At 33.0% G+C, this 19,692-nt stretch overlaps 1 protein-coding gene across 4 annotated transcripts in view; it reads right to left on the bottom strand.

The window, feature by feature from the left end:
- The window catches only part of LOC136346943 (uncharacterized), a 29,766-nt gene extending 10,559 nt beyond the window's left edge, over positions 1–19,207 (bottom strand). For 3 of the 4 annotated variants that reach the window (XM_066296508.1, XM_066296509.1, XM_066296510.1), the window contains exon 1: positions 18,762–19,204. In XM_066296508.1, the coding sequence (XP_066152605.1) occupies positions 18,762–18,850 (89 nt within the window). In that variant the 5' untranslated portion in view covers positions 18,851–19,204. Of the gene's footprint in view, positions 1–18,761 lie in introns of all 4 variants that reach the window. The other variant, XM_066296507.1, reaches the window with a different exon arrangement.
- Between the last annotated feature and the right edge of the window lie 485 nt (positions 19,208–19,692).

The following is a 19,692-nucleotide window of genomic DNA, read 5'->3' as shown; positions in this document are numbered from 1 at the left end:
AATTATAATAGGCTGTAAACTTATTACTGATAATAACAAATCTTATTTTTAAAGAAACAATATCAATTTAAAATTAAATTTCTCAAGTTGCTCTAATTTTGTCCGATAATGTATATCTCTATTATATCGGAAAATTAGTGGCTGTATGAATGCTTTTGTGAGTGACTGTATAAAAGCCGCACCAGATTTTTGGAATACTATTCTATTTTGAGATTAAAGCAAATTTAATATATTTGGTTCAAATGATTGACAGTTGGTGTGGCCAAAAAGAGGAGAAGCTTTAAATCCCAAGAATCCTCCAGCCGCAGTAACGCATGGAGGTGGTTCTTGCGTGGTGTGGGGTTGCATGTCGGCCAATGTAGTGGGAAACTTAGTAATAATTCCATGGATCACTTATAAAATTGTTTTTTTAAATGTTTAAAAAAAAATCTAAAACAGAGTGCTAAAAAACTAAACATGCCTCGAATATATTAATTTTATCAAGACGATGACCCCAAACACTCGGCGAAAATTGTTCAGGAATGGTTAGTATACAACATACAGTAGCGACCAAAAATTTGGAAACTTTTTTAATTTTGAATTATTTCAAAATTTTTAAGGGCAATTTTTTTTTTTAGAATATTGATGAGCATAAATTCACGTTCTTAAATACCAGTAAGAAAAAAATTATTTATGGTTCCAAAGAATGTTGTTATTGAATATTTGCAGTTTGTCGACGGACAAAAGTTTGGAAACTGTATTCAAAAACAGAGTATTATTCGATTATATTGGGTTAATATCGCCAATTATTTTCGATCAGTTTAGCAATATGCCTAAAACTAAATGTTTTTCCAGTGATTTGAAAAATAGAATAGTGAAATTACAGTAGCGGTCAAAAGTAGAGAAACATTTAAAATTCATACTTTATTTGAAAAGAAATGAAGAAAATTAATTCAGCCGTATATATTATCTTAAATTAGACTCAAACTCATAAAATTCTTATTATAAAAAAATAACAATATTCTTGAATATTTGCCTTATTATCATTTATAAAGTGTGTGCCCTTAACTGCAAAAGAAATTCATCTTTCATCAAAATCTTTAAATATGCCTCGAGGTAAACATTTGTCTGTGGATGTGAAAAATTTAATAATTTCCAAATATTAATCTGGAATGAAGCAATCGCATATGGCACGTCAGTTAAATTTAAATCGATGTGTTGTCAATAAAACAATACGGTTGTTTAACATAAGGGGAACTGTTATGAGTCCTCCTAAATCTCTTAGACCTCGAAAAACAACAAGAGCCGACGATCGGAGGATAGTTGCAGCTTCGAGAGAAAATCCCAACAAAACAGCCGTTGATATCGGCAATGAAAATAGGGTGCTTGGGGTGTCAACTAGCACTATTCAACGTCGTCTTAGAGAAAAGAATCTTTTTGGACAAAGAACAACGAAAAAGCCCTTTATATCAGCAAAAAATCGAGCAGCCCGATTACAGTTTGCAAGGGAACACTTGAACTGGTGTTGGGAAAAAACCCAACATAAATCAGCGTTATCGCTGGGCGCCAATTAGGCCCTAAAGACGTTGGAACAATCCCTAATACATCTGCTGCATTGCACCCCGCGACGCAGCATTTACCCCTAAATGCCTAAGCCCGACCACGTCGATGGCACTGGTTCCTTGAATTATCGCTGTCCCGATTTATGGGGGGCACCAGATAAATCTGTCAAGGGAACCAGAGAGCCACATCTGGGCTTTGACCGTGGAGACTCTTAGGAAAAAAACTTTCCACAAGAACTAGGGGGCGGTGTCAGTTGGGATTGGTCAAGATATTATCGTGGTGATCTCCCTCCAGCCCTACCATCCCTGGAACGCAAATAATCTAGGACTCCCCAAAAAAAGATTCTCTCAAAGACAGTACTCGCGAAAGCTCTTCTTCCCGTTTTATGGACACTCTCGATCCTTGAACGCGGACTCTATCAAAAATCTCTCTCACATAACTTAACTCTAAAACAGTGCTCGCGAACTCTCTCTCACTCTCTCTCTCTCTCCCGTTTCTTGGACACTTCTCGATCCCTGAGCGCGGAACCCTATCAAACCTCTCTCACAACATTAGCTCAATCTCTACTCTGTAACTCTTTTACAAGTCACCCTTCAATCTTTATACGTATCATTCTCAGATCTCGGGCAACCCAATAACGACTCTGTAAAATATATATATAAAAAGTGTATATAAAGTTGTAAATCGTAGTGTAACTTAGAGTGATATCTGTAGTGTAAAGTAAATTACTTAATTCGTGCTACGGAGTTTGTCTTCCCCGAACCCTTGAACCCCGTTTACAATCAATTGACGCATCAGCGTCTGGTCCTTCGAATCAATAACTCACACCAGCAAAATAGGAGATACCTCTTCGGGTGCCTTGTGAGGCAGTCGTTTCTGTTAGGCAGTGACTAAAAGCCCCGGGCCTAAACAACTGGTCAACTGATAAGTGGAAAACGGTACTCTTTTCCGATGAGAGTAAGTTTAATTTATTTTCTTCGGATGGGATTCGATTCGTATAACGTCCTGTTAATGAAAGATATAACCCAAAGTACACCAAAGGTACAGTTAAGTTTGGGGGAGGCGGATTGATGGTGTGGTGGTCATTTTCCGGGTCTGGAATGGGACCGATCGTAAAAATAGAAGGCATAATGGATCGATTCCGTTATCTAGAGATCATTAGAGATGTGATGTTTCCATATGCCGAGGACAACATGTCACTAAGATGGATCTTTCAACATGACAATGATCCAAAGCATACCGCGAAAATAATTAAACAGTTTTTTTAAACAAATAATGTAAATGTTATGAAGTGGCCACCTCAGAGTCCCGATCTCAACCCTATAGAAAATCTTTGGGACATGGTAGATAGGAAAGTACGAGAGGAACATCCAGCCAAATTCAACAACAGGGAAGAACTGTTTATGGCGGTTGAAAACGCTTGGCACTTTATTGAACCAGAAACAATAAATAAATTATTGGATTCCATGAGAAGAAGATGTAGTGCTGTTTTAAGTAATAGAGGGTTTGCAACAAAATATTAATAAAAAACGCTATAGTTTCGATTTAACTTATTTATTTCTCTACTTTTGACCGCATCATTTCTTAAATCCTTTTTATTTCATCAAAAATATTTTATTATTTATTGATATAACTAACCTAAAATTTAAATGAGTCACCTTTCTCTATAACAACAAAAACCTGGATTCAATTTATGCAGTATTTAAAAACTATAAGGTGAAAAATAAATGTTTCTCTACTTTTGATCGCTACTGTATATTTAAGTGGTCAGCGATTAATCGATACTTCAAGAAATTTACAAGTACCAAAAGGCAGTGTTTCCAAGATTTTGAAGAGGTATCGCAATGATAATACCACCGCTAATAGGAGTAGAAGTGGAAGATCTAAAAAGCTAACAGCAAAAGCAGAAGCAATCATCAAAAAGTTATCAAATGGAAATCCTAGATTGACCACTGTTGATATTAACAAAGAATTATCCACAAAATATAGCATCGTAGTGTCACTAACAACTGTAAAAAGAACACTAAATAATCTAGGATTATTTGGACGAAGACCTGCAAAGAAACCACTTATATCCAACAAAAATCGTAAAGCCCGTTTACAGTTTGCAAAAGACCATTTAGATTGGACAGTCGCAAAATGGGGTACTGTCTTGTTCAGTGATGAAGGTAAGTTCCAACTCTTCGGAAGTGATGGAATACAGCATGTTCGACGACCAACAAGGAAGAGATTTGAAAAAAAAATCAAATACCTACCGTTAAACATGGTGGCGGTAATGTGCTAGTTTGGGGTTGCTTTTCTTCATCTAGTGTGGGCCCTCTAGTGGCTATTGATACCATTATGGACCGGTTTAAATATAAAGAAATATTGGGAAATCATATGCTTCCATTTGCAGAATGGGAAATGCCCCTACAATGGATCTTTCAGCACGACAATGATTCAAAACATGCTTCGCGTTTGGTGAAAAATTGGTTAGAAGAAAAATTTGTGCATGTTTTAAAGTGGCCTTCTCGATCACCTGACCTTAACCCAATTGAACACCTTTGGCATGAATTGGGGAAGAGAATTCGTAATTCTGACATATTTAATAGTGCCGAATTATTTGCAATTCTTCAAAGGGAATGAAAGGCAATTCCTGTAAGTGTTTGTCAAAAGCTTGTGGAATCAATGCTTAAACGATGCTTAGCTGTGATTAAGGCCAAGGGATGTGCCACAAAATATTGATATTTTTTATTTTTAAGATGATTATTACTTGGTGTTTTAGTTTTTAGAAAATGGTTTCCAAACCTTTGTCATCCAAGAATAATACTTTTCTTTGTAATTATATTTAGACTGAAACATTTGTTTACTTTTGTATAAATACTTGATCTTTATTTAAAAATATAACATTTTTAAAATATTTAAAAAAAGAAGCGATGGCGTTTTTATTAAATGCTTGATTTTAAAAAAAGTTTCTAAACTTTTGGTCGCTACTGTAAATCAGGTCTACCAAAAAAAAACTACTAACTTTCAAGAAAAACAAATTGCAAAATTTTCTAAACAAAATCCGTTTGCATCTTCGCTAGAAATAAAAGCCTCTATCTCCAAGGAACTGGCAATAGAACTAGCATCAAGAACTGTACGAAAGATATCACAAGATGCTGGATTATTTGCCAGAAGACCAGCCACAATACCACTGTTGTCAGAAAGATATAGACGGGCCAAGTTAGAATTTGCCAAAGCATACGTTTATTGGACAGAAAATGAATGGACAAGGGTGATTTGGCGCGACGAGTTAAAGTTTAACATGTTCAACTCTGATGGAATTACGTTCGTAAGACGGCCTGCAAATGAAAGATTGAACAAAAAGTATACTGTTCTCACGGTAAAGCATGGTGGCGGGTCTGTTATGGTATGGGCTTGTTTTTCGGGCTTTGGAATGGGTCCTTTAGTCAAAATTGAAGGCACGATTAATCGATTTTCTTATAAAGAAATATTAGAGAATCGTTTGGTGCCATATTCTGATGATCACATGCCAGTAAAACACTGGTTCCAACAGGATAATGATCCAAAACACGCCTCAAAATATGTTCAAGCTTGACTTCGTGAAGAAAAATTTAATCTTTTGCGTTGGCCATCCCAGTCACCAGACTTAAATCCAATTGAAAACTTATGGGAGATCTTAGACCGCAAGATTAGAGAAAGATTATATTCGAATCACGAAGAACTTTTCTGTGCTCTCAAAGAAGAATGGGCGAAAATGGATAACGTTATTATTGGTAAACTTATCAAATCGATTAAAAAACGCTCCCTCCAAGTAATAAAAAACAAAGGATACTTTACTAAGTATTAAACAACAAACTTATGACAAAGAAATATTTGTATAATTAACTAATAATAATTATAATTTTTTTTACCGTTGCTCTACTTTTTGCCAACCAAAAAGTGATTTTCTTTAATAATTTTTTTTATTATGGGGTTATTGAAAATATTTTTATATGTGTTAATAATACATATCAAGGGTATAAATATCAGAATAATTAGAATATCAAATTAATTTATATTAAAAACTTATGATAAAAATAAAAAAGTTGCTCTACTTTTTGCCACTACTGTAAGTGTAAAAACAATTTTTCATCAAAACCATTAATAAAGCCGTAATCGTCCGAGGCGCTCTTATTGCACCACCCAGTATATTATTCCCTAATTTTTACTTATCATGGGAATTACACCAAATAAAGTTGATGTACGAGTTTCATTTCGACTGACTGTATACGTTTTTGTGCAATTAGCAGAAATAACAAATTTCTGCTTTGTAAATGAGAATTAAAATTGAAAATATGTCTTGCTGCATTGTAAGTCCGGTCATTTAAACATAGTTAAAGGAAAACTCTGTGCAATTTGGCTGTAATGAATCAAAAACGACACGAAGACTAATCGTAATGTAACCTTCTCGATATACAGTAGTGGCCAAAAGTAGATGAACACGTATTATTCACTGCATTTTTAATAATTCATACCACAAGTCTCTATAAATTTTAATATAATTTTTCCGCCAAATAACTAATAGAGTGCCTTTTCTAAAGAAATAAATAAATGATGGATTTTTTATCATATATTGTTAATATACATAGAAATGCAAAAATAGCTCTGGCCAAAAGTAGATGAACAAAATAGACATAATTTCAAATATTATAAACTCTTATTAACTAAACCATTGAGACAGTATTATTAGTCAGTATTTTGTGTAATATCCTTTATTTTTTATTACTTCATTGCATCTCTTGGGCATTGACGATATGAGATGTTCAATAACAGATGGATCCATGCTCGCCCATGCTTCTTGTAATGCTATGAATAATTGGTCCTTATTCGAGTAGGTTTTTGTCCTAATTTTGTTGTTTAGGATCTCCCATAAATTTTCTATTGGATTAAGATCCGGTAACTGCGAGGGCCATATCATAACAGGTACTATTTCATCTTCTAAAAACTTCTTAACTATCTTTGACGCATGTTTGGGGTCGTTATCATGCTGAAAAATAAACGTGACCGGCAAAACTTCCTCGATATAGGGTAACATGTGAGTTTTTACTATGTCCATGTAGATAAATCGGTCCATTATTCCCTCGATTCTATAAAGTGGACCGATACCGTACCCAGAAAAACATCCCCAAACTAACACTGATCCTCCTCCATGCTTTACGGTTGGTCTGGTATATTTGGGCAATAAACGAGTGTTAGGAGGACGTCTTACATACACATTGCCATCAGATGAAAACATATTAAATTTAGATTCATCACTAAAACAACCCCTTTCCCACTGCGCTACAGTCCAATTTTGATGCTCCTTTGCAAACTGTAATCGGGCCTTAACGTTCTTCTTTGACAGCAGAGGCTTTTTGGCCGGTCTTCTGGAAAATAAATTAGCCTCTACTAATCTACGTCTTATTGTCCTAGAACTGACAGAAGGCAAACCAATTTCTTCTATTTTGGTCTTTATTTGATTAGATGAAAGAAAGGGATCATGCATAGACATCTTCTTAATGGCCCTATTTAGTCTCTGGTCAATTTTTCTAGGACGGCCCGACTTATTCTTAATTGTGGTATCTCCCCTTTGATTGCACCTCTTAATTATCATGCAGACAGTGGATCTTTTCAGCTGAAATTGCCTTGCAATTTGTGCTTGACTCACTCCAGCATTATTCGCAGGTAACACTCTTATTTTTAAGTCTTCAGAAACATAAACACCTCGTGGCATTTTAATAAATTATTCTAGTTTTTTCTACTATCATCTACCAAGATACTAACGTTTAAAACCGAATCGATAAATATCAAAAATATTTAAAAGTTTTTGTTTATCTACTTTTGGCCAGAGCTAGTTTTTATTTCTATGTAGATTAACAATGTTTGATAAGAAACCCATTATTTGTTTTTTTTTTTTTTTTGGTAAAGCATTCTATTAGTTATTTGGCAGAATAGCAATATTAGATTCTATAGAGACTTAATGGTATAAATTATTAGAAATGCTATGTTTTATAGGTGTTCATCTACTTTTGGCCACTACTGTACGTCTTGATGACACATAAAATAATAGCCTGAGGAATTGGCATCAAAGGCGGAAACTTTAGTCATATGCCATAAATTGAGATATTACTTCATAAAGTCGTGATATTAATCTTGATAATTATTATTGAAACATACAGTTATTCACAAATGTGACCGTACATTACTTAAAAATAAATAAACTCCCAAAAAAATATATTACCACACTTTTAATTTTTACCATAAAAGTGCTAAATACCAATAACTGTTAATAACAATTGTTTTTTTGTATTCATTTTTTCTCATAGAATGCCTTATCAGTTAAAATCCCAATACAAAATTCTTTGCTTATATTTTATTGGTTTATTTGTAGTTTAGTGCAGGCCATACAAATAGCACGTTTAACTATTAATATCTTTAACCAACCCCGACAACCCCCTACATAACCCATCCAACCAACTATTATACCAAAGCACAAACATAACAAGAATAACGGAAATAACTTTGAACATGCAAACGAAATGGAAGGACAATCCTGACAACTGGGCAATAGTAACCCCACTGTGTCTGACAAGACAAACAAGACAGTCAAATCTACAATTCCCCATTACAACCCTGTTAGAGCATTACAGCCTGTAAATGTAAATAGTGTAACTGATTCAAAAGATTTCTGTTCTTTCTTCTTTTTGCTCTTGGATTATATAAAACAATAAGTTTAGTAACTTATATCATGGGCAGAAAGACCAATAACGGTCGATATCCCTTTTCCTTTTGGAAATGAAGATTTTATATATATACAGGGTTATTCAGATTCGACACTCATCATTGAGATCTCAGTAATCATAAGAGGTACGAGGTGGGTTAAATTGGGACGAAGTTGTACAATTTGGAGCTCAATAAAATACCCTCTCAAAATTTGGAAAATTCCGATTACTTCCGGAGATATCCGTAAAAACCCGAAATTTTGAAAAAGCGTTTCTTTTCTTTTCTGATGTTATTTGAAAAGATAATTGAAAATGAATGTCACATTATAATTGCCACTTTTTATCTTCTACAAAATAGTGAAATCATATTTGAAATTTGACGTTTAGATTTCCTGCAACCTGCAATTTGATGAAAATATTTAAAAACATTATTTTGCTAAGAGTGCTATAATTTGGACAGACGAAACCAAGTTCACGAATTGTGGAATGTTTAATAGGAATAATGAGCATATCTGGGCTGTACAGAACCCACACCAAAACAGACCAATTAGATACCAAGTACGTTTTGGTTTAAATGTATGGGCGGGTATTTTAAACGGTAACATAGTAGGCCCCTTTGTTTACGAATATAATTTAAATGGAGCCGCCTATTTGGATATTTTACAAAATTACTTGGCGAATACTTAGAAAATTTGCCACTTGGGCAACTTCCCACTATTTGGTTTCAACAAGATGGAGCACCTCCCCACAACCTAAAGGGGGTAAGGAATTTCCTTAACAACGAATTTCCTGGTCGATGGACTGGAAATCGTGGTGTAATAGAGTGGACCGCGAGGTCACCTGACCTATCGCCCCTTGATTTTTACTTATGGGGAACGTTAAAAAATAAAATTTACTCCAAACCCATACAAGATTTAGAGGACTTGCGGACAAAAATTATAAATGCATTTGCAACATTAAGACGGCGTGACATCAGTCGTGCAATTAATAATATTAAACGACGTATTAATTTGTGTATTGAACAAGAGGGAGGCATATTTGAACATTTGTGTCACGTTTTATTTATTTATACGGTTAAGATTATTTTTAAGTTAATAAATTTAAGAAAATATTTATGTTTGATACATCATTTCATTAAAATTCAAAAAAAGTGGCAACTATAATGTGCCATTCGTTTTTAATTACCTTTTCAAATAACATCATAAGAGAAAAGAAAAGAAACGCTTTTTCAAAATTTCGGTTTTTTACGGATATCTCCGGAAGTAATCGGAATTTTCCAAATTTTTAAAGGGTATTTTATTGAGCTCCAAATTGTACAACTTCGCTCCAATTTAATCCACCTCGTATCTCTTATGGTTACTGAGATCTCAATGATGAGCGTCGCATCTGAATAACCCTGTATAGTTGCCAAAGAAAATTATAATTTTATTCTGAAAATATAAAATGTATTATGATTTTTGTGCCGTTTCATATTAAAAATTATTAATATATATTATTTAACTATACTCTTTCAATTTGCTCGGCATTAGATAATTAATGACTCCTGAAATATCTAAAAAATAATAAAATTTGCTCTGTCCCATTATATACAGTATATATATGTAGTTGTTAGGGTCATAATTACCATCAAATTAAATTGTGTCCAACTTTCAATTTTAGGCGCCAACTTTTACTTCTATTTACTAACATATACAATAAGAATGATTTTTTTTTAATGCATTAAATGGAGCATATCCCTGCAGTTAAATTGGGGCAAAGCCCCGCACCTCACATGTATAATTTCGCCCCATTGAAAATGTAGAAATGACGTATTTTGTAACTACAGAAACTACAAAAGAAAAGATGGATTGTAAACTTACGACGGAACAGCAGCTACTTGAAGCACGGAGATTAATTGGAACTGATTTTCCGGTACGTCAAGGTACCAAAGAAATAGGGCTCCATAAAAAAAACCTTATATAACCAACTGAAGAGAGGAGACCATAAACTTGGACAATTTCGCAAAATATTTACTGAATCTCAAGAAAAAGAATTAGTCAGCCATTGTATTGCCTTAGATCTACGTTCTTTTTAAACTTTACTTTGAAATTTCTACGATTTCTCCTTTTCAAATGTTCAGAGAACAACGGAATAAAACATCAAGTTTCAGTCGATTCTTAATTCGCTGGGAAGGATTTTACGCGTGAATTTGCAAAATGAAACAGACTCTCTATGAGTACCATGAAAGACCAGTGTTAACGGGGCAATGAGTTTCAACAGAATTCAACTTTCGCAATATTTTGATAATTTGGAGTCTGCACTGCGGAAGCACAAATTTATTATTAAACAGATTTATAACATGGAGGGAATTGTAATACAAACTGTCCCCAACAAGTTTCCCCTTCATGTAGCCCTCACAGGAAAAAAGGAAATTGAGAAGACAGTAGCTGCAGAACAAGGCCAAACGATAACTGTTGTGTGTGCAATGAATCCATTAGAAAACTATATTCTTCCTTCATCTATGCAAGAAAAAGAGAAAATTCTCAATTGCTTCGAGGTGCTTCCCTTGGTGCGATATGGCTGTGATAGAAAAGTTATATGAACAGTCCCACATTCATCAAGTAGCTGCAACATTTCGTGAAATACACAAACCCAATTGCGGAAAACCTAATATTGGTTATTTTGGACAACCACATTTCCCATTCAAGTCTACAGCCAATTACTTATGCCAAATTTCACAACACCCACCGCCTTATGCTACTTCTACACGGCAGTCACAAAACGCAGCTACTCGATCGCTGTTTTTTTGGTTTGCTCAAGAGTTATTATGACACCGCTGTAGACTCATGGACTGTCTCTAATCCTGGGTAGAATTTCGATATATACAGCGTTGCAACGACATTTAAAGTTGCTTTCAAAAAGCGGAAACCATTGCAACTGGAGCTCAAATTTTCAAGACGACAGGTATTCATCCGTTTGATCCCAATATCTTCACAGAAGCTGACTTTCTTCCATAAGAAGTAACAAACCAGGATCTACCAGGACAGGAAATCAATCATGATCGAACAATTGACTTTAATAACGACGAAAATGTTAGAGACGATGAAGTTGTGCCAGCTATTTTTGAAGCTCGTAATGCAGAATGCCACATTTCTGGGTCATCTACTGTCAGATCAACACTACTATCTACAAATGATACTCAAATAATATCGCCCGAAGATATCATTCCTCTTCCTAAAATTGAGATAATTAGAAAACGTCCAGGTAAATGGTTGCAATCTGTGCTTCATACATCTTCGCATAATGAAAAATGGATGGAAAAGAAAGCAGAGGAAAAATAAAGACTGACTGCTGAAAAAGAAAAATCGTGCAATGGAAGGAAAAAATCGTACAACGTGCCGTAAGAATTAGAAAACTTAAGTTAGAGCTTTCTGCATCAAACTTAAGAGAGCGAATGAAAGCTAGAAAGAAATCCAAGGAGTCGGACAAAGCTTCTTCAGAGTCGCATGCAGAATTTTCAGTACACGACAGCAGTTCAGATTGCATCTCGTTCAATGAAGAAAGTAGCGATTAAGATAGAAGACTGACAAATTTACCAATAAAATAAAAGTTTCTGTTTCGGTTTTTGTTTCATTTTGTGATTAATACTGTTGATTTATACAGTGTTATGTGTATAAATAAGATGGCATTTAAAGAAATTTCACAAAATAGACTTTTCTGTTCACATAATTCTATTGGAGCAAAGACTCACAACACGGGATTTTGGCCCACTGTTTGGGGCAAAGTCCCGCAATTACATTTTTTAAAAAATTTTAATGCCTTCTCCGATTGATGCTTGAATATTACTGGTATTTCAAACAGCGATCCGTGACATCCTAATCTGAAGGTTCCATATGAAATTTTATTAACATTTATTTGTGCTTTTCTCAATGTTTCGCTAAACTGAAAGTCACATGGATTTGCCCCCCACCACTTCTAATAGTTTATATTCCAATTTCAAGAAAAGATCTAGAGAACCACTAAACGTGTCACAAAAATATTCAAACGGGACGCACCACCAAATTATACATAACAGAAAAAACGAATTCTTACGCATTTGGCACGCATTTCTTACTTTCTGAATCGGGTACCAAACAAAAGTAACGTTAGTTTCCATAAAAGGCAATTAATAACACTTCATTACGAAAAAGGTAATTCCTATAAAAAGATTGGGGAAATGCTCCAATTAAGTAAGACTACAGTTGGAGACAGAGTCCAATGTTAGAAAAATGAAGATAGAATTCTTCCAAAGAAACAAACAGGTCGACCAAAATTGTTAAATGAGAGAGACGACCACTTCATAATCAGAACTATTAACCCCCTAAGTAATCAGTCCAAAATTGAAAACCCTATTGAAAAATTATTGTCATAAAATTGTTAATACTGAAACTATTCGACGGTGTGTTAGAAACCATGGACATTACGGTAGAGTATGCAGGAAGAAGCCATTGCTTAGTAGTAAAAATGTTAAAGTGCGATTAAATTTTGCTAAAAAATTCATTTCCAAGTCAGATTATTATTGGAGTGATATAATTTCCTGTGATGAGTCAAAATTTAATACTTTTGGCGCAGAAGAACGTTACATGGCATGAAGGAAAGTAAACGAAGGACTGCAGAAACAACATCTTTGTCCAGCGGTAAAACCTGAAGGAGGTTCAATTTTGGTTTGGGGGTGTATATCATCACTAGGAGTCGGTGACTTAGTTTTTATTGATGGTATTATGGGCAAAAATGCATATTTAAATATTCTAAGGCAAAATTTACTGAAAAGTGTGGAAAATATGGGCATATTCAATTCGTTCAAACTATACCAAGACAAAAATCTAAAACATAGCGCCCATATCGTTCGTGAATGGCCGTTGTACATTTGTCATAAAGTCCTTCAACCCCTGCCCAACCTCCAGACTTGAATCCGATCCAAAATGTATAAAATTATTTGGAAAAACAACTTATAAAACATGTAAAAACATAAAAAACAAGTTCAAGGAAAAATAGAATAAAATTGATTTAAATTATTTTAACAAAATTGTATTTTCTGTGCCAAAACGTTTGAAAAGTGTAGTTGAAGCAAAAGGTGGTTATACAAAATACTAATTAAATAAATTGTTAATTATTTATCTTTAAATCAATTATATAGATATAGTCATGTATTAGTTATTACCATGCGAATAGTTTTGTGACACGTTTAGTGGTTCTCTAGACCTTTTCCTGAAATTGGAATATAAACCATTATAATTTCGTGTTTTTTTTTATGCAGACCCTTAAATGATTGATAAAGACATTTCTGATGTAAAAAAATAAAATAATAATTAATATTTTTAGTTAGAACTCGTGAAACCTTTAAAAAGGGCACGTCCAAATATATTTTGAGATTTACTGTATGTTCTGCCAATCTTAAATACTAAAACCCTTTGGTGATAACCATGGACGTACCCTGGCTGGGGTGCAATTAACCGCGTCTAAACTGTCCACAGCCTTAAACCGTGGGGGGGAATCCATTTTTAGAGATGTCGCCAATCGGCATTGGTACTGTAAATTTTGAGCCGACGCAGCATGTTGCTAGTAATTCCCATGCCGACAAAGCATAGAGCTGAGAATTCCAGTGCCGCCAAGGAATATGCAGGGAATTCTAATATACACTACAAGGCTGGCTATGGGCGTACCATAAGGGTACATCCCACCCTTACCCGACTTATAACATACGCTTAAAACGAACTAGCTATAGATTATATTAAATACAAAACAGTGACACCAGATAAAACTTTCAAATTTAAAGGTGAACGTTGCTTTGAAGAAAAAGTATTCAAAGAGAGATTAACTGTTTTTGCTTGTGCAAATATGGGCGGCAGTGAGAAAAAAAAAACTTATTAATAATATTTCGTGAGTTATTTTGCAAAAGATCAAGCATAGATAACTGCAAAAAATTTCTAAATCATCCTGGAAGATGGGGACAAAACGCTATATAAGACAAACAGAAAAATTTAGCTTTTAATGGATAATTATGCTACACCCTCAAAGTCTTTGCGGAATATTAAAGTGGTGTTCTTACCACCGAATACAACAGCCACATTTCAACTAATGGATCCAGGAGTCATACGGTGTTTAAAACTTTATTATAGCCAACAACTTCTTGTTAAATAAGTTCGTGCTGCTGATGACAATATAGTGCTAAAAGTTACAGTTGTAGATGTAATAATGATGTTGGTGAATGTCTGACGGCAAGTAGACAGCACAATAATTTTAAATTATTTTCCACATTCAGGTTTATTATGCGATGAGTTTAATGAAGACGAATAGCCACTTGTTGAATGGATAAAGTTACAAAAACTACGAGTATCAAGAAATAACACAGACGTGAAGAAATGAAGAGCACAGAACTCAGTAATATTGTTTGAAAATGATTATTTAAATAAGATTGTGTCGGTAGATAATGACTTAGTGGTTGCTGATGTTCCTTCCGATTTAGAAATAATTTCTTCAGGATCCGGAGCCGAAGGTGATGAAATTGATGTGAATTATGGTCAGGAAAACAATCTTACTATAATGATCATAGCTTGGATTCCATTAGATTTAGTGGATAAAGTAAATCGATTTTTTAGTTTTAACGATGTTGACACGAAATGTGTTCAAACTTAAAACATTGTTCAAACAGAAATTCAACGTTGTTTTAGAAAATAGAACGAAGCAAAAGTAACTGATTTTTTATACATTAATGTTTACGTACCATGTTTAATTCTTTTCATTAATATTTTATTAAAAGTTAAATGTGATCTATCATTTTATTGCATAAGTCAAGACATATAATTCAAAGTGGGTTTTCTATTCAATATAAACACATACATATAGTAATGGAAAAAAATGAAGAGCAACTTTTTTCAATTCATTATTATTTTTCGATATGAATAAACAAACAATTTCAAATATTCCTATATTTATTGCCATATTATTTATTAGTGTTACACATGAAATTATTTTACATATTACCCTTATCACAATTATGGGAAACAATAAATACCTTTGACATAGTATCAAGTAGAGCAACTAACAACAATAAAAAAACTATTGGTACGAATACTTCGCCATATCAAATATGGAAACATCTTTCTGATGAAATGCTGTTAGAGATAGTTACGAATACTAACATAAAACTGCACAGTGTAAGGCTCCAATACACTAGAGAAAACAGACCTGAATTGAAAGATCTGGGTCTCAAAGAACTGAAGTCTTTCATAAGACTTCTATATTATACCTCTATCTTCAAATCTAATCACAACGATTTAGCATCTATATTTGCAACAGATGGTTTTGGCCGTGATATGTTAAGGATCTAGCAGCTGCAATTTCAATAATTTTTAACCAATTTGTTAAAAAAAATGCTATGATGCCTATTCCATCGTTGAACAAGCATGTATTGATGAAATGCTAGTGGGATTCAGAGAACGTTGCAAATTTTAAATGTATATTGAAAGTAAACCGGAAAAATATGGTGTAAAAATTCAAATTTTCACAGATGCACATGTTAGCTACTTTCCAAATTGATACATATACAGTGGTAGATCGCGATGGAACCACTCTCTCTCAAGATGAGAAAAAATAGTCTATCCCCACTCAGCCTGTTATATGTCATGGTCGTCCTATTCTAAATACGAAACGCAATGTTATAGTTGATAATTGGTTTTTTTCAAAAGAAATAGTTCAGGAACTGAAGAAATGAGGCCTAACTTACGTAGGGACAATGAAAAGGAACAAAAAAAAAATTCCTCAAAAATTTTTTCCAACAAATAGAAGGAAGGTTGGATCATCAGTGTACAGTTTCACCAGAGAAATGACGCTATTATCATATGCCTCTAAAAAAAATAAAATCGTTATAATGATTTCGTCACAACATCATAAACAATATACTAATCCAGAAACTGGAAAACCGAAGACCATTGTATTTTTTAACTCCACAAAGAGAAGCAGTGATTCATTGCACAAAAATGTGCAATGTATTACACTAACAGAAGAACAAGAAGGTGATCTATTACAGTATTTTATGCTCTTAAAAATATAACATCAGTGAATTAATTTGTAATATTTCAGTCAAACTCCCAAAATTAAAGTGTTTCCAGATTCCGATTTGTCAAGCAAGTAGCTTAGGAATTGGTGTCACCTCATCTAAATAGAAGACTGATCTATATAAGGCTTCCTAGTGAAATAAGAAATGGACGTTCAAAAATTTTAGGCAAGCCTATTCCTTTACCGAAATCCTTTAACACTGAGCTATCCAAGAAAAAGCGGTGCCTTATTTGCAGTTACCAAAATAACAGAAAAACAAATTTAAGATGTGTAATATGTAACAAACCTCTCTGTTTGCCATGTGTGGAAAAAATATGTGCAAATTATGCAAAAGAGTAATTTCAACATTACCCCATTTATAAGTCAATTTTTCGTTTTGTATTTACTCTATTTCCTAAGTTTTAAGACTTAGTTTCCGCATTCTCGTTTTCTCATATATGTTAAATTTTGATACAAAATATTTTCTGTTTCATAAATTAAAATGCTAAATTAAAAAATTGCAATAAAAAATATAGAATTAAAAAAGTATTATTTTTCTTATTTCATATAATTATATTCAGATAGGTTTCCATTATATTTTCAATTTTGTCGATGACATATTTTAGTATAAGAAATAATCCACTTTTTTTAATTAAAAAGAAAATTATACATATTTCTCAAAATGATATATAAAAAAATTAATATATTATATTTGTATGGGTCAGTCAGAGTCATAGTCAATCATTCATAAGGTAGAAATAGCACATCACTAGTTTTTATCCGAGTTAAATCCGATTAAAATATTATAGGAGATCTTAGACTGCAAAATTAGAGGAAGGTCATACTCCAAACATAAAGATCTTTTCTCTACCCTCAAAAAAGAATGGGCAAATATGGATACACCTATTATTGGCAAACTAATCAAATCGCTTAAAATCACTGCCACCACATAATAAAAAAGAAAAGATACTTAGCTAAGTATTAAACAATAAAATTATTACAAAAAAAGATTTGTAAAATTAACTAATAATTAAAAGTTTTTTACTATTGCTCTACTCTTTGCCAACCAAAAAGTGATTTTCTTTAATAAAATTTTTTATTATGAGATTATTGAAAATATTTTTTTAGTAATAATAATACATATCAAGGGTAAAAATATCAGAATAATTAGAACATCAAATTTATTAAGATTGAAAATATATGATGAAAATAAAAAAGTTGCTCTATTTTTTACCACTACTGTATAAGTCTACATATATACAAGTATATTAGAAATACAATGGACCTGATACAACGAGCTATCATTTATAGCGAGTAAATCGTTGAGTGTTCATATTAAGCAAGTTATACTGTATTTCCTATAAGTTAACTACAATTGAATATTGACCACCGGACATTTAAATACCTTTAAACAGAGCATTAAGGTATTTTACTTCAGTCATAAAAGTTAAAATAGTAAGAAGCCAGTATGAAATCAAACTTAAAATATGGGATATAATATGATCTATAATGAAGTTTTATTCAAGTTATTCATTTGTAATTTTTTTAGTGCTCATGCTGCAATTTGTACTAAATTGACAGTAAAACCTGATTTAGCTTATGGACAACAATCATTGATTTAAATTTACAGTGATGGGAGAGAGGTGGGGAATAATGACAACTACAATACTGTAGCCAGAACCCCAAGGAAATTAACGGGCCATCAAATGCAAGTAAGCAGAATATTATGATTGAAACTGACATGACACTGATAAAAAAAAATTGTGGTAGGCAGCAAAAATAGCTCTCTAACAAACCTTAACCTATTGATGCCAGAAGATTTTACCTAACACATTAATTCCTTGCATGAGTCCCTAAACAGGAATGTCAGATGTAAAAATCTAACTTTGAAATTTCTTAAATACTATATTTCATTTGAAGTGTTACACTTAACATCTTAAAAAAAGTGGTTAAAATTAACACATCTTTTACCCCCAATGAAAAAATATAGTTTTAAAATTAGTCCAGCCAGTTACGGACAGATGTGATAGTTTGCTAAAAATGTTACAAATTAACTGTGAATAAAACTCGACAAATAAAATTAAGTTGTAAAATAAGTATTACTACAACTAAATGAACCAGTAAGGAGGATTTTTTCATATATTTATTTTTATGAACCTGAACACTAAAGGTAAAGGCAAACATTAATCTTACATTTAGCCAATTTTAATTGGTTTTAGACTTGACAGATTTTAGCAGCAAATAATAGAATTTTACCAGTATGATAGTTGATTTGAGAAATCTTAGAGAACCAAATTTGTCACCTAATCAAATATGAACAAGCCCTTTAGCATTGAAGGGAGTCTTACAAAATAATAAAAAGTAGTTATAATAAAAACTATATTCTTAATTTCACAAGTACTTATGAAATAAAACAAACAAAGTGTGGGTGGTACTTACTTTGGCGTCTTGTGCTTCCAACAGACACAGAATATTAGTGACACCACTAAAGATGTAAAAACACACATAGATAGTAAGAGAATCCACATTGTTGTTGTAGGTATTGGAGTACAATGAATGTCATGTTACCATTAGGTCTAGTTGTTGGGCTTCGACCCAAATTTTAACAAATAAATTTGGCTATCATTCATGTAGGTTGTAAGGATTTTTTGTAGGCTTGTAAGCGCCCAAGTACTGACAAATTTAACCTAGTGCAGCAACGTAACCACACTGTAACCATTAATTACTCTTAAATAAGTTAAGTGTTTTTTACGATTAAGACTTAGAAAATTGGGTAAATACATGAATTTTTTTTTTTTTTTAAACTATGACAATAAAAAGATTGTACGTGTTTTGTTGTCAACCTAACTGTAATTTTCAATAAAACACATCGAACTGTTCACTGATGACAGTTGACACTTATGACACTTTCAATCGTCACTCTGAAATAAATCTTTCGTCAGTATCTGAACTAACCAGAACCGAAATAGTGCCGAACGATTACTTTAAAGCTATGACGTCAGAAACGTACTTGTCTTCCCGGTTCTAATTTTTGAAACCAACAACATATTTATACCACGCGGCTTTAAATTGCCCTCCTTTTCTCTGTTAACTTTTTAATAAAAAATATATTTTTTTTATTGAAAGGCAGCCTTAAATAGTACAAAAGTTATTATCTTTTAACGTTTATTTTTTAAAACGTTGTCTACGTTACCGGTAGGATAAAATGGCCGATTTTTTTAAATGGAAATGTGAACCAAATAACACCTGGAATTAAAAATCTTTCAAAACGACATTCAACAATGTAATGAGATTAAAAACCGATCGTGAGAAAAACAGCTATAAATTACGTAAAAAATTCGATACAAACTGAGTTAAGTAGTATGTAAGC

The sequence above is a fragment of the Euwallacea fornicatus genome, chromosome 25 (genome assembly GCF_040115645.1).
Source record: "Euwallacea fornicatus isolate EFF26 chromosome 25, ASM4011564v1, whole genome shotgun sequence".
Classification (NCBI taxonomy): Eukaryota; Metazoa; Arthropoda; class Insecta; order Coleoptera; family Curculionidae; genus Euwallacea; species Euwallacea fornicatus.
The sequence above is the reverse complement of the archived record's forward strand: the minus strand, read 5'-3'. Positions and strand labels throughout refer to the sequence as shown.